The sequence below is a fragment of the Haliaeetus albicilla genome, chromosome 4, assembly GCF_947461875.1.
Source record: "Haliaeetus albicilla chromosome 4, bHalAlb1.1, whole genome shotgun sequence".
NCBI lineage: Eukaryota > Metazoa > Chordata > Aves > Accipitriformes > Accipitridae > Haliaeetus > Haliaeetus albicilla.
Window position 1 is genome coordinate 54364291 of NC_091486.1, and position 26546 is coordinate 54390836.

A 26546-nucleotide genomic window follows, 5' to 3' on the forward strand; every position below is an offset into this window, starting at 1 on the left:
CCTCCTTACTTAATGATCGGCATAAAATAAAAGTCGTTTTTAGTGTAAGTTCTCAGTTAATTTTACAGTTTGGTTGAAGTGAAAATATCATTAAACAGGGTAGCATTAAACTTTATACTTATTGGACCTTCCCTACTCTGCGAAGGAGAGATAAGTTAGTGCCTCAACAGTTGCTGTTGGGAATCGATCATTCTCCGGTCCCGTTTCTCACGCATGTCTGACTCTGGTGGCATTGCAAGCGTGAAGAGACAGGACGGAGAGGAGGTCTGCGTCGCAGGCATCCCTCCTGGCGGCGCAGGCTCTGAGCAAGCTGCGAGGGATGCACAAGCAGGATAGGTCTGGTATCATAGAATCATTTAGGTTGGAAAAGACCTTCAAGATCATCGAGTCTAACCATCAACCATGCCCACTAAACCATGTCCTGAAGTACCTCATCTACTCGCTTTTTGAATACCTCCAGGGATGGTGACTCAACCGCTTCCCTGGGCAGCCTATTCCAATGTCTGACAACCCTCTCAGTAAAAAAATTTTTCCTAATATCTAACCTAAATCTCCCTTGCCTCAACTTGAGGCCATTTCCTCTGGGTTTGTTGATCTGCAGGAAGAAATGTGATAAAATAGCTATTTCTCGGTGCCAAATCACCATTCTCACCTGCGGCATGTGTCATGTAGGGCAAGACTCAAACATTAGAGACACTTTGTATTGCAGGGTACACTGATGAGGGCAAAAATATGTCCCGTGGGAATCATTTGGGATCCTAAATTGCATTGTGTTTGCTGGCACTGGGAGGCACTAACGGAAGGGACTTCACGCTCTAGCTGAAAAATGCACATTTGGCCTGGGAAGGGCAGCTTGTGGTGAATGGTACAGGGCTTCCGTACCAGTGCAGTTCCTGATTGCTTTCGCTGATGGATGTGAACGCAACCACCCTGGGGCAGATCTCTCGCCTAACGGCATTTCTCACCGTCTCGCTGCCAGCCAGCGGTACCGGTTTCGGCACGCTGGTCCGAGGCGGGAGCCGGTTGCAGAGCAGCGGCTGGGCGAAGCGCTCACCGAGACACTGAGGAGCAGCCTGACACGTGGGCTCTGAGGGTGCAGCCGAAGCAGGATAAATCCCAGCTTTCCCAGATTTCTGCCTGACAGAAGTTGAGGATGACGCTGGCTGGGCAGCACAGCGAAGGTGGCAGATGTGGGCGCTGGCGTGCTGGGTGTGGGTTGGACGCGCTGGTGGGAGCCCTTGAAGCACCGCGCTCGCCCGTGCCACGCAGGTTATTTTGTCAAATAGTTGAAGATGCCCCAGATAAACCAGAAATGCTACTAAAACGAGGTGACTGCTGTTCTAGCCTGGGTTTTGGTAGGGTACCCAAAATGGGCTCTGAACGCGGACTGGGAAACTGGTATGGTTCAGAAGAGTCTCCAGGGGTGTAATATCCTCCCTGAACCCTGCAGGGATGCTCAGCTGATAGTCACGGTCAAATCCAGCCTCAGCATGAGTCAGTCCCTCTCTTTGCCTTGATGCCATTAGAGAAACACCTTTTTATTCCAATTAAACTTGCAAGCAAACCTTGAAATAAAGCCATGATGCTCGCATTTTATAAAGTGAGTGCTAGCATTGTGAGGTGGCATCCTTAATATTAAATGGTAATGCCTAGTTTATTAAGAGTACATACCGAATTTTAAAAAAAAAAAAAAAGGTTTGAAGATAACCTTTGTTAACATTACTTTCAGCCATAGTCCTGTTTAGTTCAACCCTGAACTGAAAGAAGTCCTCGGTGTTGATCCGAAGGCAGTGCGAGGACGGGTGAATTGCTGAGGAGGAAGCACATGCAGGTCCTCGGTAATTGTTTGCCATCCGCCTGCGAAGAACAAGGAGCTTTGAAGGGTACGGGAGCTGCGGAGCTTTGTGCTGCTGACAAAGGACAGAGGATATGGTTTCGGCTTTTCATCCCGCTGCTTTCCCTTCCTCCAAGGAGAGCATTAAGTACACGTTGTGATTGATTTTGTAGTGAGCCAGGTGAGAGCAAGCTTCCTTCCTTGAGGCAGGATAGGTAAACGGCCACGTTTGCTGTTTTTAAAAGCAAATTAAGCTGTAAGCTAGACTATATCAAAATGCAACATTGCAACAAATGAGCTTGGAAAAATGAAGGCAAAATAACAGCTGTTGAATTAAAAGAGAGTTTAATGCTGTAAAGGAAAGGATAATGAGGAAACAAGCTGTTATTTGCTTGAACTCTGGGAGACGCTGTTGTTAGAGACAGAAACGTGAAAGATGCTCTGTTAGTCTGGGGAAAAAAAGGAGGTTTGGGAGTCAAAAGGTCCTTGCTTCATGAAGGTGGGCACGCTCAATCTGCATTACGGAGGCCTCTGCTGTGAGCTCTGCAGTGATCATGGGCTCCTCTCAGGTGTCAGGTTTACTCTGCAGGATCTTTTCTGCGTTTGTTTCAAATTCTTGATCTAATTCTGTTAAACGTCTCTGTGAGATATGGTAAAGAAAAGTTCTCTAGAAAAGGATCCTCTTAAGTCCTAAGGGTAAACTTTAAAACAGAAGTAAAATAGTGTCTGCCGTTGATAGATTGGGGTGGGGGGACTGGAGATTTTTAAAGGTGTTTGTTTGCGCTCCTGTTGGGGAGGTCGGAAGCCGTCGGCTGTAGGGGTTTGTGGCAGGCTGCAGTTGCCATGGGCAGCTTCCTCCTTTGAGGTGTGAATCGGTGCATGGGGAGGATCCGTTCAGCATTTTTGGGCAGCCGCTCAGGCCCCAATTCATTGATCTTTGGGGTGTGCTTGGAACAAAATAAAACACACCACAAAAAACCCTAAAGAAGCAAAGGGTGAGTTTTTAAGGAATGATGCCACTTGTTTCCCAAGACAGGAATGTTTTAGAGCATTATGTCCTCTAAATTAACATTAAATATGCAGTGGGGTCTTGCAGGGGCTGTGGTTTCACGCTGCGACTCTTCGGTCTAAAAACGTTGCTCTTCTCGCACGTGGCTCTAAACCCAAATAAATCTCGGGCAAAGCACTGTCCTGGGACGTGATGGTGACAAAGCTGTCCCCGTCAGAGGCACCGCTAAAGGCGCCCGGGAGAGCATCCTCGTCCTTCTCCCCGTCGGCTTTCACCTTAACAATACAACGTCTTCATTAGCCGCCCTGCTGGTAATCTGCTGCTGATGGAGATTAATAGAGAAAATATTTTCTAAACACTTCTGTATGCGTTTTCATTAATCTATGCTGGGAAAATTAATCTTGTGGGGCGACCTGCAAAAGGTGTTAATTGCAGTTTCGGAGGAGGATTTATCAAAAGTTTGAGGAGGTGCAGCAGCAACCACACAGCAGTGGCAGGAGTTTCAGAGGGAGCGTCCCTGTCCTTCAGACCCTTATGCTTAATGCAAATAAAAACATTTATATTTAAAAGCTTGTTGAAGCAAAGTGCAGTCTAGCTAGGGGAGGTGGCATGTTCTTGCCCCTTCAGGTTCAGCATGGGATTAGAGAAGAAAGAATAGGTGAATAATTGAATTAATATCTGTCCTTAATACTGTATCGTTATTTTTGAAGACCGCTCAGACACGTTTTTTTTGTTCTTTGTTTTGGGGGTTTTTTGCAGTTACCAATAACTAAATTTGGCATGAAAATGAAACTGCATGTTACGTGAGTGGCTTCGGTATGATGATGATTTATTGTCCACTTCTACTTATGAAAGCACACTCAGTAAATTCCTTGTGATTTGTAAACCTACAGGTAATATATTGGACAAAAATGATGAATTGGATGGCTGAGGGAACAGATTTCTGTCCACTCATGGGACTCATTTTTAAGGACACTTTTTGCAGTATTAATGTGCGGTTTCGGGAAGTGAGCAACCCAGAATTTTCTGTGATTTCTTCTGCCTTTCCTTGAATCTTGAACGTGGGTCAGTTTCAGTGACTGAGAAAATACTGGGTTTCGATTTTGTGCTGTAGCTGGCTTAAGCAAGACTCAGTGCACGGTCAGCCTCAATGAAGCATTTTATCTTGGCAGTAAACAAGTATGAGCACGTATTCGTGCCTTTTCTCCCAAATGCTGAAAAACTTCTGTTTTCAAAAATGAAACAAACAATGTGTAAATTTACGCATGTTGCAGTGAATCTTCCTCTGATCTGTTCAACACTATGAATAATGTCTGGACGCTATGAATTGCACGCGAAAGTATTGATCTTCTTTTGAGCTATATTTAGCCAGAGAAAATTTTAGAAAGCGTTTGAAGTTTCTCTGTACGGATACCGGTTTTGTAAGAGGCGACCGCTCCCAAGGGATGGCATTTCGCCATTGCAATCTTGAAAAAAGCTGAAATAGTAATTCCACGTTCAAGTAACATTTCAGTTCTTGCTCAGATGACACCCTTAATTAGATTGGTGCATCTCACCTCTGGGGAGCTGAGAACGAAGAGCAGCCCCCTGAAACAGAAGAGTCAGCCTTTGCAGACGAGAGAGATGAGGACCTCGGAGCTACTCTTGTAGGAACTAAACTGCTTGTCGTGCTGGAAGTGGAACGAACAGGAATAACGTGGACACACTGTCCTGCAGTGGTTTTGTTTCCTGGGCCAGCTGTGTCCATCCCTGCAGAAGGACGGAGGTTTTTTGGGGCACTATGTCTGCAGGAGCAGGGCAGTCGGGACTCAGAGCAGCAGTTCGGTATGCCGGTTGTGCTGCTGCTGCTCTAAAGGAAAAATGTCTTCTGTTTCCATTGGCAAAGCTGTGCTTTGTACTGGCATTCAAGGAAAAAATTGTTTGGGCTGAGAAAAATGCTGATCCGCCATACCCAGGAAAACACCGTGAGAACCAGGGGCATGAAGAGAACAGACCTAATGGTATAAAGCTTGAAAGTGTATTTTAGGAAGTCTCGTGGTCTTTTCCAATCACTGTCAGCCTAGAAGAAATGTTTTGAATGTTTTAATTGGCTGTGATGGGGAAGACGGAAGATTCCCTCTGCGTGAGAAGAGGTGATGCACTAAAAATGATTCAGCATTCTGTTTTGTCAAATATCTCATCAGCGCTGTCTTGCTTTTATTGAGAAAATATGCAGAAAGCACTTCAGAAGCAAAACGGTTGAAACTGCCAGCTAATCACTTGACTTTCATTTGTCAATGCCTGTGATTGCCTGGGTCTCCTCCACAGCGCCAGTGTCCGTAGCACGGCAGGACCCCAGGGAAGAGCCGGGAGGTGCGCGGCACCCAGAGCCGGGGACACGGAAAGCACGGACACGGGGGACTCCACAGCCCTCGTTACCTGCTAAATAATCTGCGGATTCGACTGATGCTGTTTGTTAGCACTTCCAGCTTCGTAGTTAAAAAGTACAAAAGGTTGAAGAGGAATGTGTAAGATCCCATCTGTGTCAGCAGAGTTTTTAAGATTAATTTGTGTGAAGGCTTGCATCTAGTTAATCCGTAATTAATCAGCAAAGCCCACCGGTCCTATAATTGGATGCTAGTGACAAGTTAGTCAAAGCAAAACTAAATCCCTTTGTGTCACGTTTGTGTACGGGTGACGTTGCAGATCACGTACTTCATCGATGCACCTTTGCTGTGGGTATCTGGCCATTGCCGTTGCAGCCAAGCGGCTGGGGAGGCGTGGGAGCATCCTTGCCAAGCGGCAGGTACACAGTCCCAGGGCGGTGGAGTCAAAGGTCTCGGGGCCATGCGGTGGCTGGTGCTACGTGGGCAATACGTGGCAGGACTCCCCGAGTGTCTCTTCGAGGAGAATAGTCCATGAAGAAGAGCGCAGGGACAACTCTTTGCGGTGCAGCACCGTACCTTTTCTGCCCTCTGGCTGAGCAGCCCAAAGGGCAGGAGGAAAGGGGCAGTCCAGACCTAAGGTCCAAGATGCCTCCACCATGAAGAAGAAAGAATGCAAATAAACTTTTTGTTGGCAACAGGTAGACAGATCCTCTTTAGACATCCATACTTTGAATGCCAGTGATAGAAATTACTATTATTTTACAAACAAGAAGAAAATTTGCTCTTAGCTTGCAGTTTCTGCTTGTATTCTCCATAATGTCTCGGGGCATATGGAAGATACTTGCTTTTGGGTTTAGAGTTGTGTTTTCCTTCCTCAGCAGCCCAAGTGTCATAACTGTTAAATAGTCCTGAAGAACTCTTCAGAAGGCAGAGCCATAACTTGCAAAATCTTAGAGATAACATCACCTCAGGAAGACACGACGAAGGTCTCTGAAATTCTGCCATGGTTTGTACAGAGGATACACCGGTCTCCTGTATCTTGCCATAGCAGATGTCTTCCAACATTCATTATCTGTCACGAAAATGAGCTTTCCATTCTCTGATAAAAAATTAATACAAGTAAAACGTCGACCTTTTCACTGCTTATTGAATGTCAGAAACACTCAGCTGTTTGCTGGTGGTGAACTTCAGTAAATTTAGGCACGCTAATCTTGAGAAATTAATGCTTTGCTGTTTGGGTTTTTGGGACAGGAATGAAATATTTATAAGTTGGTTGCAAGCAATATAAACTTAGTATTTCTACAACAGCTTGTCCAGAAAGACATTCTGAAATGCTTGCTTACTATAGCTCCTGCCATTGCTCGTGAGCGATAGTGAAGCTCTAAGGATTTTAAATTGGAATGGGAAGATTTAGTATTGGCACACACAATAATTTGTTTTAGGTTGTGTAAATGCTTTTTAATTAAGGGATTCATTGGAAGGAGGTTTGAAGGTCAGGTCCTTCCAAGTTTTCCATGCGCTTAGATTCAATGTTCAGAATTCAGGAGCTGCTGAACACCTTAAATGACTTCCTGAAGTGGGGAAGGGAATATCAACTTCTGAAGCTCCTTTGATGGAATACTGATAGCCTTGCCACAACCATGCTCTCTTTCCACTCAGTGGAAAGCATTTTTGGTGCCATAATGCGAATTATGCCACCTGTGCAGCGAACTTGACGTGACCAGACGGGGAAGACTGCGCATTGATCATTGAAATGCTGACTGCAGTGGCTTCTGGTCTTAAATGTAAGCAAGTGGTATAAAGAGAACAGGACCAAGAAACTGGGTATTTCGCAAACCAGCTGAATGCGTCACTTTGTAGGCACAGTGTAGTATGTCTGCAGATAACTCCAAGGCTAATTTTGCACAGGGGAGGCTGCCAAAAAAAGATTTCGGCTAAGGCTTCTGGTCCATTCCAGCACAAAATTAATCCAAGATAAAACTGCAGGCATAATTAATAGCTCCCAAACGTTCTTTTAGATATTTATATATTTGCCTGTAAGTTGCATTTGTTAGTCTTACCCTTACTTACCCAAATCTGAAAAGCGGTGAATGCATCAGACCCTTGTCTGCTCTCATGCGATGACACCCCGTGCCCTGCACCCCACCATGGTCATTAGCAGATGTGGCTTTTTTCTGCTGCGTGTGTGCAAACAATACTGGCTCAGCCTGCATTTCCCCAGGGCGCTATCAGATTTTGTCATTTCCCCATGCTGTAATGGTCTTTTTTTTTCCCCAAAAGAGAGATTCAGCTGGATAATAAAAACTTGTCTAACTTTTGCGCAGCCTGCCTGTATGATGGCGGCGGTAAAGGCAGCTGGGCACAAGAAGGTGGTGGTGTTTTTATGGTGGTGAGTGGATATTTGACATTCTCACCCCGAGCCCATCCTGGTCTCTTTCCACAGAGCTGGTATTCACTTTTCACCCCGCTGGCCCCCAGCTGGTGTCCTGTGGGATTCGCTTCCCCTGCTCTCTCCCGGTGTCCCTGTTGAATGGAGCACAGCCAAGAGCATCCTGACAGGAACCCAGGATGAAGATCCAGATCCAACGTCTGGCAGAGGTAGCGATGCTCTCCCTCTCGACGCCTCTTGCCCTGGCTTTCGTCATAGCTCTGCTGCGCTCCAACTCGTTAAATTATTCAGCCCTTTGCAATCCGCCTCTAACGTTGAACTCCCCCTTTTCCATGGTGCTGACTTCCAAAGCCTGGGTATCCCCTGAAAAAAGAGTATTTCCTCTTTGTAGATTCCAAGTTTATCAGACATTAATTTAATCAAGAAACCCTTTGTTCTTTTCTTATAGCAGATGTTAAAATGGAATGACTAATCACTTTCTAATCTTTTTATAATTGTGTATTTGCTACCTCAGTCGAGTCTCCACAAAGACCAGCTCGATAATCCTTTTTTTGTGCAAAGTTTCCTCAGATATAAACGTATTTAGACCTCTACCTATCTTCATTAACCTCCACCAAATCTGTTCTGTCTCAGCCTCCCTAACAGCTGAGCCGACCAACAGAGACATTAATGGTTCATACAGGTTTGTATCTGATTTTCCATTTATGTTGTAGTAGACATGATTAAAGCCTTTGAGTAAAATCACAGCTGAATCCTGTCATAGCCTAGCCCGTTATTTTTTTGTTCTCCTATTAGGTTTTTAGGCATTTCTTTGACATATTTTTATTGCCAGATTAGGAGGAAACCACTTGACTTGTTTGCAACATTCTCATTATATTGTCTTTATAACATTTCTAAAAGAGAATAAATATAAAATACTTCTGTGTATTGTGGTCATATTTCAGTCTGACGTTAATATGCTCCATGATTTTCCAGCTCACAATTCTTCTAACCTTGCGGTGACAGTCAAGAAACCCTCATACCTGGGGAAACGTGTGGTTGCACAAGCTGCTGGAGTCGAGATGATGTGTGGGGACCCGGGTAATGTCTCTGTCCCGTAGGTTTTATGTATCCCACTTGAGTGACTGCCAAGACGGTGTTGAGTTAGAAAACGGTCTCGTGGAGCCAAAGCAGCCTTCCGTGCCGCTTTTCCTCTTATTAACCCCCTGCTGATGTTGGGGCTGTTGGGATGCTTTTCCCTTACCTGAGAATATGGGACTCTGGTTTCGCGGTGACCTTACGTCACCCAGATCTACTCTTCATCACCGCTTGCAAACTTGGACTGTTGCATATTTACTGGGGCATCACTGGACCATCCATCCGTCTTTCCCAGTGAGACTCCCCGTATCCCGCGTACCCGGCTGTGCAGAGGTTGCTTGGAGCGTGCAGCGTGTGCAGCGCGATCCGTCGATGAGCCCCGTGCTGATCGGGGCTGTCAGTGCCCCAGACACCGGGGTGGTTGTCCCCATGACGCAGGGGCTCTAACCCTGACCTACCGGTGCAGCTTCCCAGGAATCTTACCAAATACTCCCCGTGTCCCCGAGGGACGGTCAGAGCACAGGACCGTTGATGTCTAGGCTGACCTCACGCGTGCCACGTACATGATGCATCTTGACTTGGTACCTGTGTCTCAGCCCCGCTTGGTTTGTCTCTAGCAGATGGCTCAGAGAGGCAGCTGGGTGAGCACAGGAGAAAGCAAGAGGTGGAAGTAAGACTGTCCACCTCTCCCAGGTTTTGTTCTAGTAAAGAACCTTTGATAGTTCAAATGGGTAGTCCAGTTTCAATGTAAATCATTTGGCCTTCTTTTCCAGGCATTCATTTATTTGTCTCTCTCTCCTAGGTTAGTCACTAAATAGCCAATGTTTGTCTCTCCGTGAATACTTCTGGCAGTGGTATTTGGTTAGTGTGAGCTTTTTGCCTTACGTTTTTTCAAATAAACAAAACAGGCTGTGGTCCAGCTCTCCCACCACAATACATTTTTTCCAGTCCTCTCCTTATGCCACCTCCAGCTTTTCAGCTGTGGACACCAAATCTGTTTGTTTGGGTTTATGTCTGGTTTCCTCCATCTCTTCAGCATCCCTCAAGTACGCATCCAAGGACCAGATTATCTCCCTTCGCCCTGGTGTTGCGTGGTCGTCACATGAAGCGGTGCGTGAGCTGTGGCTGTGTAATCCTTTCCAGAGCCCTCATTACCCTCCAAGAAACGTTCCCCCATCTTGGAGAAGTGGTTACCCAGATGCTAGTTTTCCTTGAAGGAAGTTCATCTTCCCAAAATATCCCCTTCCCTCCACACGACGACCCTGCTCCTCCATGCTCCTTTGGTCACTTGCAACTTTTGTTCGCAGCAATTCCCTGTTTGTCGTCAGATTGCTGACGCAAAGATTTAATAGTGCTGGGCTTCAATTCCTGAAAAGCGCGATCAGGAGACTCTGATCTTGATTTCCAGTGAGTGGCCACGACACAAGGCTTGGCAGCAGGACAGCTGTTGCTTATTTTGAAGTGCTATTGACTTGGGTATTTGCAAGATGCCTGTTATCGTAATATCCAGAGCCAGTTCATGACGAACGCCTGCTTCTCTGTCACAGAGTTCAGATGCATCTTGTCTGCCAGCAAAAGGGGGTGCTTCTCTGTAAACTTGTCTTTCATGGAAGAGAAGATGATGTTATTCCTGAGATTCGGATGTTTTATCCATTTTTTTGGTTTTACCCTGTCGTTCAGAGCATCCACAAGAGTAGCCTCAGAGCAGCGCTCACACTGCGTGGCGTCTCTCCGAGATAACCCCCCTAGAAGTCAGTGATTTGTACTCGACCTTGCTCTCACCCATCATCTGAAACATCTCTCAGGTCTCCAGAAAACCCTGGAGATTATTCTAGAATATTCAAGCTGGCGGTTGCCAAGCCGTGGGGGTCTTTGTGGTACAGGGAAGCGATGGGCAGGAACTAACTGGGAGCAGGATGCCGCGTGGCATGTTCCGCTGGTTTATCGGCTAATTCAGAGCCATCCAGTGGCTTCCAGGATGCCCAGCTAGGTTATCATGGTCATACCCCAGGGCAGGGCAAGGGGGTTATGATTTATGGTTTGGGGGTTTGGTGGCGAGGGACGCGGGTAGCAGGGAACAAGGTGGGTAGTGTGAAGCCTTTTGTGTCAGATTAGGAGGTGGTTTGAAAAGGCTATTTCGTGACTAATTGGCCGTGACCGCTGGCCCTAAGGAAACCTTCAGCTCCTGGAAAGCTCATAATCCCATCGAGGATCCCATGCACACTCCCCACTTGAATTGTTCCCAAGGGAAAGCTGTGACGTTTTCCTCCTATGTCTCACAACTTTGTCCCTAGCCAGGCAGCATCGCTTCCATACGGTTCTCACCCAGGCCAGGGTGATTAAGCACTTAAATTGATTAATCAAATTTCTTGTGATGAGAACTACTGTCATTCATTAATCTGAATGGGATTATAAATAAGAGTTGGCAGATAGGGGAGACAAACATGTTGACAGATAGACCTGCTGCTTTGAATACAAATTACACCGCTGCATCTGGAGGGTTTTAGCTCCTGGCAGCCTCGGGATATAGCTTCCCTAAAGGTAAAATTAGACTGAGATTAAAGTATCCCCATATTAATAAAGAAATATGCATTTATGAACAGGCAGCTACTGTAGGTGGGTGTGCGGGACTGCATACCAATGATTCTACAGCAGGACCAGGCTGTGGATTTTGCTTCCTATGGAATTCATGAAAGATTTTATGAGGTTAGTTGTAGTCAAAACTCAAGGATAACCCAATTGCAAGTGTGTGGCTAATACCAATTTGAGCAATAGAGTAGCAGGCTAGGGTGGGCAGTTCCTATTGATTCGTCTTGCAGTTGACAGCGTCGCAAATAACAGAAAATCCGTATCAAATTTTGCGCTTGTAGAGATGCTGTCTGACATTCACTTCTTGGAGAAACAGCGCCTTGTGCTTTCCATGCTGTGACTTAGTGCAGGACGTGGTTTAGGTGACTTAGGAAAGATGTTGAAACCCTCGCCACGTTGCAGCTGATGGCAAAATTCCCACCAACTGCAGCAGGGCTGGAGTTCCACCACCGGGGGATTAGGTGGCTCCGCAAGTCACTTCTCTTGTTGCAGAGCAGCACGCAGGATCGCTGCAGAGCACACTGAGATTAAAGCTATCACTTCTTGTTGAGCTGGCCTCACACAATTCTTTTCATAAATATTTAAAGAATTCTTATTAAAAGAATTACCAGTATCAAAAATTGAGAGTTTGATAGCTGGCGCATAGCGTGCTGTAGTCTGCGGTGGAAAGTCGGGAAGCCAACGTGCTTCATCACGGAAAGGCGAATTTCTCCGCATTGCCACTGCCTGCGCCTGCCCATCCTCCCCAGCAATGGCGAATGGGTCGGCGGCCGGGGCCGTGTCTGGGCTCCCTCGGTCGGAGAGAGGCAGGGGCTTGCGCGGGGCATAAACAACCTGCAGAAAGGCTTGACCTTGGACTGTAATTGGCTTTTGAGCTGTAGGTAGGAGATCGATGGGTAAGTGCCGGAGGATTCAATAGCTGGTGGACAGCAGCAGTAAATGCTCTTACTGAAAACACAGGCTACCAGCGTAAAGACCAGGTATAGAAAAGAGCGGTTTGGGCAGGCTGGAAAACACTGTTACTGACTGGTTTGTTATTGTAATGATTTAACCCACTGCGTTGCAGCCCCGCTGGATTCGTAATAACGTTTCTGCCTAACTTTTCCTTTGCGGCAAGCCCGACGGGAAGAGCATGGTGGTGCCCGGCTGTGCGGTGGGCTTTGAACCTCTGCGCAGGGTCGTATGTGCGGGGGGCTTTGGCTGCCGAGCCCTTCCCTGCGAGGAGAGTGGCTGCGCGCCGTTAGCATCGTCACGGGCAAGGTGGGAAACCCGGCGGGAGTTTCTGCCGAGACGGGACCGCCGAGTCTCCGTCCTCTTTCTCTCCAACGTGGCACCTCTCCTTGTGCCGCCTGTGCGGCAAACCTCGGCGACGGCAGCACGCCAAATTGCCAGACCTGGCTTTATTGGACTAGGGAAAAAAACCCCACATATGTGGTAAAAGCGGAAACGTCGCTATCCTTCAGCATCGAACAGGGAGCGCAGTTTCGCATCTCTTTTTCACGCATCAACGTAATACGTAGAGAGTCTAAAGACTAGACCTAAAGGAAATAGCGCTCACTGGAAAAATCAAGGGAAGGTGCTAAAATACATCGCTTTCTAGGGACTGCTCTCCTTCCTGCATGTAAGGAAGGCGCAGCAAAGCATGCCAAAGATGGGAGTCGTTGGCAGGGATCTGAGTGAGAAGTCCTCAGGTGAAGAGCCGTAGTCTGTGCAGCAGGACTATGGTAAAGAAAGGTCTGAGGATCAGGTTGGGAGGGTGGAGGGAGGTCTGTCAGGCGTACAGCGTAGGAGTGCAGGCATAAAACTTAAATTTTAGATTTTGGGGCACTGAAGATCGGTACCCATGTACGAAGATTTCTGCCAATTAGCCAACTTTGTTAGAAGAAACCTTTCTAACAGTAGAAAAGTTAAAACCCGCAATCCCTGCAGTGACTTCGGAACTCCACAGAGGGAAAAGAGGGTTTGAAAAAGAACCCATTAAACATTTAAATATTTTATTAAATATTGAACATTTCAAAAATTGCTTTCTAACAAGTCCCGAGGTAAACAGGACAATATTTGATAACAAAAGCTGCCAGAAGTGACAAGGTCCTGCAACACATAGAGCTTGGCTCTAGATTCTGAGGCTGCAGTAACCTCTCCTCCCATGATTAGCCATCAGATGAGCTCCCTGGGCTCAATCCAGAAACCCTTATCTAGGTATAACTGCTGGTGACATCAAGGGCATCGGGAGGGTTTGAAACAGGTCAGAAAAAGAGCCAGTAGGATTAAAACCAAAATTCTTGCGCCAGGCTGAACGCCTGCACGGTGGGCAGTGTCCCGACGCTGCAGAGGTAAGCTGTGAGGCTGCAGCTGTGCCAGCTGTAGCCCAGAAATGAAGGGTCAGGTTCTCTGGGATTTTGCAGCCCCATAAAAATTTTCAGGTGGTTTTTGAGATCTGCTGTCAGTACGTAGGGACTCCTTGCCCAAACTGGCAAACTATAAGCGATTGCTTAAGTTTTGTTGCTATCAATAAAAGGCAAACCTTGCCAGCAGTGCAGATCAGTCTAGCGCTGAGATCTGAGCACGTTTTTGCGCTTTGCTGAATCAAAGTTACTATCTATAGGCGTTGGAGGAAAGTCCAAACCTGTCTAATGTCTGTGCTTCACTAAGATCAAGAGTGAGAAAACATGCTTAGCAGTGTTTTAGTTGAAGATTGGCTACAGTAACAGGAAATTTTGGATGCCTCCCTATGTTATGACACTTTTTTCCCTTTTCAGATCAAAATAAGACCTCTGGGTGCAGCCCACCTGCCCCTGCCCAGGTGATTAGTCAGTGTTGCAGGGCTCAGCCATAGTTACACCTCCCAATTTTAAAAGGCTGAACCAGGGCTGGTCTGTACAAAGAATCGTTGAGGTTGGTTTCGTGTCGCGTCCCCATCAACTTGGTGTCACTGTGCATCGTTTTGCCTTGGGAGAGTTATCAAAAACCTGCTTCTCCGCTCGCTTGGCCAAGCCCCCATCATTGCTCCCCCCTCCCCGGCAGCATCTCACTGCCGGGGGAGGAGAAGTAAGATTGATGGCCCTAGGTTCCCTGTGCGTGGTGTTGGCATCGAGTCAGGGGGTTTTGTAGCAGCACGTTGGCTTTTCTCGCTGAATTTTGATTAATGGATCAGGCGGGAGCTGCTGCTGTCTCCCAGCTCCTGCGGCTGACAGGGGCGAGCCTAATCTGATGTTTAAATGGATTTGGAATGTGTCCGTGGCTTTAGCATCCCTGTCCTGAAGGAAGGACCATCTGCTGCAAGATAACCCAATCTCGGAGGGCACTTGCTTCAGGTCCGTTTGAAAAGAGAGGTGATACACGTAGAATTTGAGGGTTTTCCCCGATGCTTGCTAATTTGGTAGCCAAGAGGCAGCTCACGTTAGAGACTCAAGGTTTTCAGTTGCCTTGCCTTTCCAACCGCGCTCTGCCCTGTCAGAGAAGATCAGCAGAGAATTTTGAGGGTACTTGTTACGGACGCAGATGGAAGATGGCTCCTACCTGTGAAACAAATGTATTACTACAATCAGCTAACGAACTCCTCTGATCGTGATTTGTATGAAATCCAGAGAAATCGATTTCAAAAAGATTGGGTAGTGTCTCTGCTGGGATATGAAAAAGTTGGTGAAAAGAACGGGATAGCAGTGGAATCTATATGAACAGATAATGGCAATGTCTGTGGTAGAGATGGGAGAGTGGGTTGTATTGCTGCGTTTCGACTGGTATCTCCAAAACACAGGTTACTGCAGCAAAGGACGCTGAGATGAGAACTTACAAGCTGCTTTTCCATTTTCACTTCTATGTCTGAGAAATCTGTACCAGATGCAGCCTGCATGCTATTGCATGGCTGCAGTTCCTACGTTGTACCTTTCCTCCTGCGCTGCGTGGCTGTGCAGGTAGCGGGCAGGCTCTGGGTAAGGACAGAGCTTGATTGGGCTCAGATACAGCCACTAATTTAGACCTGTAGCCTATCATCAGGATGACGAGAAGAATGAACCTAATGCCTCATTTGGCTTTCCCGGGAGGTTTGATCCACAGCAGCAGTGCTGCCACTGCAAGCAGTATGCTGTTCCCCGATGGAAATTGGTGGAGAAGCTCTGCAATCATCAGTGTAATTACAGAAGGAGATCCCACGCGGTACGGTGGTGTAACGGGGACGTGATTAGCTGCTAGACTTGAGCACGCGCTGTTCAACACCACCACGAGAGCTAAGAGCGGCGGCGATGGCTTTCCGTCCTCCCACGCTACTGGCATCGCCTGCCATTGAAGCAGTCGTCGCCCCTGTCCCTCATTTGTTAAATGTCAGCATTATGTTCCTATCAGGGGTTTTGACGTCCTGCTGCGGGCCATGGGAGGTGTTAACGTTCAATTTTAGGGCAGTCGGCACCAGAACCAGGTGCCAGAGATGTGCCTGCCTTTGCTCATCGCGCCATCTCGGAGCGGGACGAGGCAGAAGCCAGCGCGCGTTGGAGCGCGCGTCCAGCAGCTCTTGGGGCCGGAGGGTCCCATCGCGTCGGGCTCCTTGGGGTATTTGATGGCCATTTCTACGTGGGCTTCGAGCTCCTACCGCGCCTCAGGTGGATGCAGGCAGCAGCCTTTTCTTTTGCAGGCACATTTGCACAGTTCAGGAGCCTTTTCGTAAGGAATTTCTCATCTCCTGTTTTGATGATTTCATGCTGGCTTTCTTTTTATTTTCTTTTTAAACCGTGTTTTGGATTTCACTTGTCTGGTAGTCAGATGCCGTTATTTGGGGCTTTTTTTACTGCTGTTGCCATGAGCGTTTTCATTTGAAAAGACTATTTGTTGGGGGATTTCAGTGCAAATCCCGAGCTGTTAGGGTTTGCACAGGGAACGCGTGCCCTTTCCCAGCAGATTCATTCTACCTCTCCAAAAGAATCGAGGAAGATCTGCAGAACTGGCTGGCAGGGAGAGAGGGACGCCGAGCCAGCTGCCCTTTGGGAGGAAGGGGACGTCTTTGGTGGCCTGCACTCGGGGTTTGCTGTTTGGGAAAGGCACCGTGGTGGGAGTGTGCCAGCCCTGCCTCCCTGAAAGCCCGTGGGCAGCGGGCACGGTCCTTCTTCCCCAATAACCTGTACGGATCCTGCTTGGATGTCTGCAGGCTGCTGGGGTGTTGGAAGTTGAAGCCTTACACCATAAAATCACTCGAGTATATTTTAATAATTTAGGGCCACAGGTCTTAGGTGGTTTGTTCTCTAAAGATTGATGTAGCTTCTTATTAAGGGAATTGGGAATTCAGTGTGAAAATCTGAACAAAATCTAGGCGGTTTTCATTTTTTTTTAAATATCCAGTAGTGTAACTCACCAGGGAGAAGAATTGCAAAGCCTGTCCAACCCTATCTTGAATTTCTGATTCTCTTGCTTTCCTATTTGCATTCCCAAGGTGTTCTTGTTAAGGAGGAACACCTCAGCATTATTGTATTATTTTTAAATAAGCCACAATCACTTTAAGGAGCTCAGGATAAAAAAATCCACTAATACTTTGATTTTTTTTTTTTTTTCCGCCCCTCTGGTTTTCAGAAGTTTGATAATGCAAGATGTGGACTGCATATAAATGGAGAGGTAGGCAGTTGTAATAGCACAGCTCTCCTCCCCGGTCCAGAGAAGGCCCTTTTCTCTTTAATTATCCGTCGATTTTAAAAAGGTGCGAGATGAAGCGGAGCTGGCAGGGCCTGGCTCTCCGGGAGCAGCACGGGGGCTGCAAAAAAGTTTCTTCTAGCTGCAAACTTCGTGAGGCAGGTATGGATTTCGCGGTCGGGGTGGGGGGGGGCTGCGTGGGTGGCTGCTCTCGGCTGGTTTATCCGCGCAGAGAGGGGTGCCCCGCCACCGCAGGGCTTCAGGACGTAGTTGGTGCTCTGCACACCCTCCGTCTCCAAACACCGTGTAATTTGCAAGGACGAGCGCATCCCTCCCCGAAAGGCGACGGCGGCGCGCGCGTCCCTGTCCCGCCGCGGCGAGCGGGGACGGGGAGCGATCCCCGCGGGCTGGCGTCCGTCTCCCTCGGCCAGTGCCGCGCGGGGCTTCTCCGGGGGACAGGCTGGATGAAGGGATGGGGACAGGGATGGCAGCTCACGGGCCGGAGGCGACGGCCGCTCACGTCTCGGCCCCCGTTCTCCAAACAGAAATCGATAAGCTGCTGAAGTGGCGTTTCTCCTCAGATGGTTCAGAAATGCCATTTCTTTTCTCCTGGAGATTTTGTAAACTTAAAAGAGAATCGGGAAAAAAAAATGTTCTCCCCTGTCCAGTCCATTAATTCAGCCTGCTCAAGACAGAATTAACCTTGGCAAGCCTTCCAGAGGAGAGAGTCATTCTAACCTTAAAAATCTGCTGATTAAAGCTGGTTTCAGGAATTCGATTTCACTTAATGCATTGGCTGAGCGCCCAGCCTGGCATTAACATAGCCACAGACACACAGGCCTCCGCATTTTTTACCTCCCTGATAAAAAAAAAAAAAGAAAAAAAAAAAAAGAAAACCCAGCTAATGAAACCCCTTTTGCCTGTTTCGAGCAAGAATTCATTTTAAAGACTCCTTTAGCTAAAGGCATGAAGCGTGCCCTGGTTACCTGTCTCCTAAGGCCAGCCACAGAGGTAATTCCGTTCTCCTAATTAGTTGCAGCATTGTGTGTCGAGCCGTCGGCTGCCGACCGGGCATTTGGCAGCCATGACCCAGCGCGAGGCAGAGGGGTTCGTCACTGCCCCGTGTCGGGTGCGGGGGTCAGTGGAGCCGAGCACGGGAAAATCGCCTCTGTGCACCCTCTCCCTGTAAACCCACGTGTACCGTGCTATCAAACTTTAGATTTTAGGTCATCTAACAGCGCTTAACTCATTAACCGTGAAAATCCTCCAGAACAATAAAGCTCAGATTTCTAAGGTTTCTATTTATCTCTTTAACAATTTTTTATGCCTTTTTATCTGAAAATTAATGTAGCTTTTATTGCCGCCATCGCTCGTTTTGCCTTTACTCCAGAAGCTGGGTTCACAGGGTCTGTTCTACACCACCGCAGTGCGTTTCTCCGCAGCCGTGTTCTCTCGTGGTGCAAGCACACAGGGCCCGTGAAGAAGTTCCCACTGCCTCTCTGAGGCCGGGGGGGCTGGCTTACACCTGAAGGGTCTCCTTCATCCCAGCTGCCCAAGTTAGAACATCCATCAACCCAGAACCAGATTCCCATGTCCTGCCACGTGGCGGGGGGAAGAAAAGAAAAATGAAAAGAAATCACTTCTGTATTCTGGATGCTTTGTAAATTCTGTGAACTGTTAGGACTTTCTTAATGGTTTGCTGAAATGTTGAAAACCAGTTTTGTGGAGGTGGGATGCTTCTGCGTGATTCGTTATTGACACCTCTAGAATTATATGCGAGACAGATCTGGAGATAGAGAGCAGCTTTCCGACTTACTAAATGCAGCGAGCTGCAAGGAGCTCAGCGTTAGTGCTTGCCATTATTTTTGGTCTTAATCACGGTGAAGTTTCCATCGACTTCCCAGCGAATCCGGGTTGTGAAGCGCGTGGGGCTGTGCCGGTGTATGTTGATACAGACTGCGTGAGGCGCTGTGGATGTTCCTAGGTGTTGCGGAGGCTCCTCCAGTTGCCTGCTCCAGACCAGCCCTCCCATCCTTGCTGGGAAGCTGGTGGGAGTGAGAGATGCTGCACCTACCACGGTGGGAGGACCGGCTCTGAGTCAGCAGAACCAAACATTAAAGACCTTTTAAGGCCGCCGCCGGTGCTGTGCAGCCAGGAGTGGCTGTCAGGGATTATTTTAAACAAACGGCGTCTGCTTTTCCCCAGGCTGAGTGGTGGGATTTGAACGTTAAGCTTTCCTTTGGATTATTTTCTGCAGGTTTTTTTTTCCCCTCTCCTTTTCCTCCCTGCTTTTTTTGTGTGTGGAATGTACCCTTGACACATTTAAAAACATTATTAATCTTTGTCATTTGTGTTTTAAAAATAACTCGGTGATAGCAGCCAGCAGCCCTTAAATCCTTTTTAATTCAGGCCGACCTTGTGAGCGGTGATCTTGGGGAGGAGACGCTGCCGCCAGCCTCCCCGCGCGCTCGCCGATAAGCGCGCGCGTTTAACGCCACGCCTCTGCGCTCGCCCCGTTCCAGGGCTCGCTAACGATGTCAGGGCGGGCGAGCTTGCTCCTCGCAGAGAGTTTTCATAGTTTGTGAGGTGCCTTCCAGGCAGAAAGATACAAAATGAAGATTTACCGGCCCCTTTGTGTTCGTGCCGCATGGCCGGCGTCCTGCGCCGGGGGGATGGCGCGGACGGAGCTGTGTCCCAGCACCGGACTGGTGTGCGGGCGGGATAACGGCGTCGCCGGGGCGCTGAGCGTGTGTCACCCCCGCCAGCACGGGTGAAGCCTCAATGCCACGCGTCAGCCTTCACATCGCTATCGATGCGGTGGCACCCATGTCTGGAGAAACAGGTACTAGAGAGAACTGGGATGGTGATTTAGCGATAAGTTTTTTCCAGTACCCATCAACTTAGGACCCACTTAATGCGGTTTAAAGTCTTGCTGAAGTCCGGCCGGCGCCGGGGCCGTCCCGTCCTGCAGCCGCTGCTGCCGGGAGGATGCTGGGTGGCGATTCCCGCACCCCACACCGGTGAGGACCCCCGGTAGGGTGCAGACAGGGCTGCGAGCGAGTGAAGAGCACCCTAATCGTGAGGGTCGTCGTAACCGATGCAGTCGCCGGAATAAAACAAAAAAAAGAAATTCCCCTTAAAAATCCCCTGCAGTTGGGTTTATGTATTTTTTCCTTCTGTCGTGGCAGAATACCGGTGTGCCTAAAATATACGTGGCCCGCAATCTGCCAGGGGAAATACCTGAAGAAAGCTGCGAGCAGATTGCTGGGCCGCTGCAATCTCGCATTTAAGGAAAACTAATCACCTTCGGTATGGGAGAATATATCATTACATGCACACCCATCCCCTGTGTGCACTATATTAAAAGCCAGTGGAGTCAGAAAATAATATTGCTTTCTTAATAATAAACAAATCTTGTGGACAGGAATTGTACCGGGATATTTTAAATTAAAACCAGTTTTGTGTGTTTGGTTTGCACTGGGCTTAGCTTCCAGCTGACAGCGGTGTTGAAAAGCTTTAACGTACTGGAAATTTGATTTTTTCCTGCAGAAAGAATTCCTTAGCCTTACTGATTTCATTTAATCAGAGAAGCAGGGTTCATATAAAAAAAGAAGATGACAAAAAAGCAACTGTATTTTGGTGTTTTGCTGTATCAAATACCTGACAGCAATTTTTTCCATTTACAAACCTGAATTTTCCGTTTACATACCCAGGTGGTAAACCATGGAAAAAGAGATGTTTGTGTTGTGTTTTTTTAAAAAATAAAAATATGTCGAAGCAAAGATTAAGATGCAGCTAGCCAACCCCACCTCTGTGGTGTGTGTTGGGATGCAGAGCACCGTGGGGAGACTCCGCTTGCTCTGGCCACACCGGGCAAACGCAGGGCCCCGGCATAGCCGAGCTGGTAGGAGAGCGATTCTGTAACCTGTAGTGATGTTTAAAAAAATAAAAACCTTGGGGTGCTCTAATCCGGTGTTGTGTGCTGCCAGCCCTGGACCGACTTCCAAACGACGTCCTCCGGTGGCGGATAACGCGCCACCGCTCCCGTCCCCGGCGCTGCCTCCTCGGGCGATGGTTTCCTTCGCTAACCCGACTCTGCTTTCTCTCTTTTTGTGTCCCTAGTGCTTGTACGGCTGCTACGTCCATTCCTCCATCATCCCCACGTTTCACAGAAGGTGCTACTGGCTTCTGCAGGTAGGATGACGACACATTCCTCTCTCCTGGGGGTAATTCGGTCGAGCCCGTAGGGCCGTGTTTGGCTGCTGCTGGGGAGGTCGACGGTCCCTGTTTCAGTGTTTGGGGGGATGTTGTTTGTGTGGAGGTGAGGGGGATTTTCTTAGTTGCACGTTTCTGTTCGGGTGTATGACGTATTTCCTCTGGTTAAGTTTCTAGCAAACAGAGAGCTGATGCCAGCTCAGACGTTCCCTAAACAGAGAGTCAGCTCAAGGGGGACTTTTTGAAGGTTTTCAGTTGGGTTTTCCCATTCCGAAGCCTTTTAGGTTTTCGGTCGTGTTTTTCCATTCTGAAGCAAGGCAGGCCCAGGAGCTCGGGAAGCTGGCTGCTGGACTGGCACGTGATGCTGTGGGAGAGAAATCAGCCCTGTGGCTCTGTTGGAATTTGGGGCAAACCCTGTGGCCAGCCTTGCGGTGCGTCTGCTTTCCTCCGACAGGGAGTTCAGTCTCAAGGGAGTTTTTGGGGGTCACCCCATGATTTTTCTTTGGACTCTTGTGGGCACAGTGATGCCCCTGGAGGAGTCGAGTGGAGTTTTCCTCTTATTTCGGCAGGCTTTGGGTAGCAGCCTGATGCCCCCCAGGCTCCTTGGGCTGCGGTGGGTGTGCTTGGGTTCATGTGCGGGAGTTTGCCCGGGGTGGGCGTTTGCTGGGCCGAGATGCTAACCCTATGTTTGTGGAGCTATTTATATTATTGACTGGTTACTATTGCTTACAAAGTGGAAGCAATTTGTTTTCTTTTGTTGGAAAACAGCATTTGACACATATTGTAATAATATTATTGTTTCAAAGATTAAACTCCCGCAGTCCTGAAAACAAAGAGGTCTGAGGAAAGTGACATCTGTTTCAAGAAGCAAAGGGAAAGTAATCCCTTTTTCCCCTGGTTTTGCAATTGCGCTTCCATATTACAAAAGACGATGCTGCTGTGGTCACTGCTGCATGAGAGATGCCCCACGACCCACAGAGGACGGTGCCCGCACCATGCACGTAATCAAAGGGAACGTGCACAAAATGTCACTGTCCTCTCTGGTGTTTTTGTGGGTCTCGGCTCTCTTTGCATCCTCTGCATGTAAATGCCGCGTGTAAGTAGAGGGGAAAAGGCTTCGCTGCAGTGGTGGGAGCAGTATTTCACCTCCACGGAGGAAAGCTGCAGCTCCACTGAAAATGCAGCACGACAACATCGATCCTGCAGATGCTGAGCGCTTTTGCCCGCAGTCTCTCGAGGTCCTGACCTGCGTCCGTGGTTGGATGCAGCGAGAAGAGGGGGAGTGGGGGGTGTAGGTGCGCCCGAAGAAGCCATTAAATGTTCACAGTTCAGTGCGCCGAACCGAGCAAAACCTCTAAACCTAAGGTCCGGTTTGCCCGGGGCGGCGGACAGCTGCTCGCGTGGTTGTTCAGCATCCGTCTCTGCCAGTGCCTGTGACGGACGGCGTGACACGAGAATTCAAAGGGAACTCCGCATTCCCTCTGAATAACTGCCGGCACGGCACGGCGGTGCTTCCCGAGCCAGCGTCTGTCCTGGGTGTCCCTGGGAAGGCAGAGGGGACCGCAGCAGGCAGGATAGCAGGTCACTTGGTTCTTCTGCTCTTGCGTACTCAGGAACGGGAGTTCGGGCTGGGGCTTGGTGGAAGCATCCTCCATCCACCGCCCCCGGAGCTCGGAGGGTACCAGTACCGCACGGGGTTGAAAGATGCTGCAGGTTCCCCCGTCAGCAGCAGCCCTCGGCGCAGGCGCAGTCACCACAGGTGCCGGGAGGTTTCCAGCATCCCTGGAGGGCAGCTCGGCTCATGAAATGTTTCCACATGAACTGAAAAAGTTAAGTCAGGCCCCCGTTTCTGAAGAAATTCGGGGCAGGCAGCAGAGTCCTTCCTATTAGATCCCAAGAGGAACAGATGACGCAAAATCAAACTGCAGAGCTCCAACCTAAAATTGGGCTGTGACCTTTAGGGAGGTTCGCTCCCAAACCGCAAAGCTTTTTCCGTTACCTTTGAGAGACTATTTTCTAGCTTTGCCCATCGTTCTGTCAGGAAATTTCCCATGATTTCAACCTGTTATCCAGCAGCTTGAGCCGTCGGTGCTCGTGTAGCCCAAGTGCTCCCTGACCGCGGGCAGTCCCCAGAGCCTCCTCCCTTGTGGGCTGGCCAGCCTGTGCTTGTCCCCACAGGGGTCCTACCCTCGTAGGTCACCCCTCTTATCTTTAATCGCGAGCTTTGTATTCCTTTTCATTTTTGGTGCATGCTACCTAGAAGTATTGCTGGACCTGGCTGCTGTGGCAGTTAGCAAGCCTGAGCTGCTGAGTTGCATTGCAGCACCATCGGATCTTCTTACCCGTGCCCTGAGGTCTGGCTCGCTGACGTTCGGAGGGTGTGTGTCGACTTTTAGGCATCTTCTTTGCTCCGATGATTGCTTTGGATTGAGAGGAGTGGATGGGAGCTATGTTTCTTAGGGGCCTATTTATAAAATGTGGTGCAGGACATCTCGTTGCGGATGTAGCATAACTGGAATTCAGAAACAAGGACGCGTTGTGCCTTCACTGTGGGAGGAATAGGGGTCTGTGATTCATGACAGCATCTCCCAGGCATAAATGGGCATCCTTCAATCACGCGCTCAAGGTTATGCAGCCGGAGAGAAAAGAGCTGTCCAAGAATAGATGACGCTTTTCTAACATCTGCACAATGTTTCTGTTCAGCTCCACAGTGAATTTAGGGAGAGCGAGACCAGGAGGAGAGAGGGAGAAGGCATTTTGGGCATCTGGTTCAGAATCTCCCACTTCAACACCACCCAGTACATGACTTTGATATTCCCAAGTGGGTACAGACAGGGCAACATTTAACATTAACCTCTAGCAAAATGTTTGGCTCTGTAGTTTAAAGAGGCAGATGGGTGACTTTCACTTTTTTGAGAGAGACGTGTAGTACCTTCCTGGGACACGGAGCTCTCTGCCAGCGAGTCTCTGGTCAATAGGAAGTAAATACAATTAGTCTGTGATGCCGGCTGTGTTTTATAGGATGCTCTTCCTCCAAATCCTGTTGTCAGGTTAGATATCGATTAAAAATCCCCATGCAATTGTTCTTGATCTTCGCTGACTAGCGTTTTCAGCACACAAGCCAAGACTCAAACAAGCCAGAGAGACTAGGAGTCTCTCTTGTGCATTTATGCTGTGCTGTAGCCATTAATTATATGGTGGTATCCGATTTCTTATTTAAACAACTTTGCGTTGTCATTTATGATTGACACAGCATGCCTTCTCCCTGCAGACTGGTCAAAGGGATGAGAAATGAAAACCGGTCAGCTTGAACCGTCAGTGGGCCAATGCACTTTTCTGAGTCGCTACTACGAGCAGTTACCCTGCCGTAGGCAGAGGCTGCGGTGCAGCAACTGCGACCGCAGGGTGGCGTAGAGTGGTTGTGATGGCAGGTCTGCTGTGCACGGCACCGAGGCTGAGGTCTCCTCCTCTCTGTTCTGAAGGGCTTTTACATTTCTGAGACGTTTCAAGCTTTCTTGATAACGGATTTTAAATGCTGCCTTACCCCAAAGACCTTCAAGATTGTTAATAGCTGTTGTAATTGCCGAGCAAACAGTGGAGTGTCGCTGCAGGAGGTGGTCCAGCCCTGGGCGCTGGCAGCCTCCCACGTGGACCTCTTGGAGCTGAGGGAAGGAAGCATGACCAAGGAGGTGGTGGTGTTCTCCTACATTGGGTTGTCATATTTTTTCTTTCAGTTTCCTGACTTCTAGAAATAGAAGAGCGTGCTCTGAGCAACAGGCAGAGGAAAGGACAGGGCTGAGGATGCAGGTGACCCCTTCAAGGGGTGCTGGGGAGGACTCTTCAGTAGCGCTTTTTCTTTTTTTTTTTTTTTTTTTTTTTTGCATTACCTGTTAGCTTCCTAAAAGCAGCAGCGCCCTAGCTGTTCGCAGTTAGTCAAGCGCAGAACAGCGCTGCTGAAGCCTTTTTTTAGGTATGAGTGATGGCAGGTCCCCAGACTCCTGGAAAGGCTTCAGCGCACAGACACTGCCACTGGGCTTGTTGGCTTGTCTGCCAGCGGGACGCGCGTGTACGAACACCCGCGCTGTGTGTGTTTAGACCTTCAAAATGGCACCAGATTTTCTGTCAATGGAAAAAGAAGAAGAAAAAAAACCCTGTTTGTACTCATAATGACTAATGCAGGGAAAATGTGGATTCTCAGATACAGACAATTTTCAAACATTGGCACAGCTGAGTAGTGAAATGCAGCGTTCCCTTCTGTGGGTTGGTAATTGGCACCCCAGGAATTTAAAATCAATCTAGCTGCCAGGCTCCCAGGGCTGGCTGCTGTTTGCAAAGGTTATTGGAGGCGGGCTTCATCTTTACCCATGAATAGCGATGCGTCTCTTGCTCTCTTCCACGCTTGTGCCATAGAGACTCTGAGTTTGATGGACAGTCGTCATTTGCCATCCTGCCTTTGTCAGATTCTGGTATCTTTTTTTGAGTGCTGGTGTTAAGGTGCTGCGGTTTTGGGAAGTAATACGTGAAGAAAACCTGTTGCCCTTTTTCTTAATGAAGAAGTACATAAACTGTGCTATAGGGTCATGCTAAAAACTTTTTGTGAATTTAGACAGTGGCTGAATATTAGTTCTTCATGGCACAGGACAGAACTTCTCGTATTGGCATCCTTTCTGTAATTGTTTTCCTAAATCTGGGGAAAGTGTGCCTTTTAGGCACTCAGGTTTCAGTAATGTTCTTATTTGTTTGGGTTTTTGAATGACTCCCCACTTTCTGTCATCATTTAATAACAGCAGCAGTCACAGCAAGGCGAGGTGAGGAGTCCTCCACAGAGTGCTGCCAACTTGATAGGATGCCCTCCTGTTCAGCTATAGATAAAGCGGAATAAAATCAAATCAATTATGATCATATGTTCAAATAAAGCATATGCATTTGTTCAAAGAATGTTCCCATTAGCTTACTCATTTGCCAATAGCATTTGCACAGGTGAGATTTTCTCAATAAAAATGCTTGTGGAAATGGGAGGGGCGGGGAGTACCGGTACGAGTGGGTAGGGATGTTCAGCCTGTTGGCATTTACCTATTCATCTCGGCCAATCAAACAAATTAAGACTAACAAGCATTCGAGAGCAATATGTGGGCAGATACCTGTTTCACACGGTATGTGCATTAACAGCTCACTGAATAATTCAAAAGTGATGAAGAAGTGTGTAAGTGGCACTGTTCTACAGGTGAGTCGGAGAAGCAGAGCAGGACACAGGCTGAGCTGTGCCGGGCACAGGGAGACACCAGAGCCCCTCAGAGCCCCATTGTAAAGCAGGCTTTCACACTGATTGCTGAAATGTAATAATCCGATCCTCTAGGAGCTGGGGGGGGAAAATTGCATTTCACCTTCCTTGCTTGCACGCTTGCTGTCAGCAGCCACAGGAGTCACTGGGAGACTTTACTGTGGGGCAGAAAG

At 48.3% G+C, this 26546-nt stretch overlaps 1 protein-coding gene across 6 annotated transcripts in view; it reads left to right on the forward strand.

The window, feature by feature from the left end:
* Positions 1–26546, forward strand: part of CAMTA1 (calmodulin binding transcription activator 1) — a 324130-nt gene that overhangs the window by 162820 nt on the left and 134764 nt on the right. For all 6 annotated transcript variants that reach the window (XM_069782905.1, XM_069782903.1, XM_069782907.1 and 3 more), the window contains one exon: positions 21000–21071. In XM_069782905.1, the coding sequence (XP_069639006.1) occupies positions 21000–21071 (72 nt within the window). The remainder of the gene's footprint in view (positions 1–20999; positions 21072–26546) is intronic.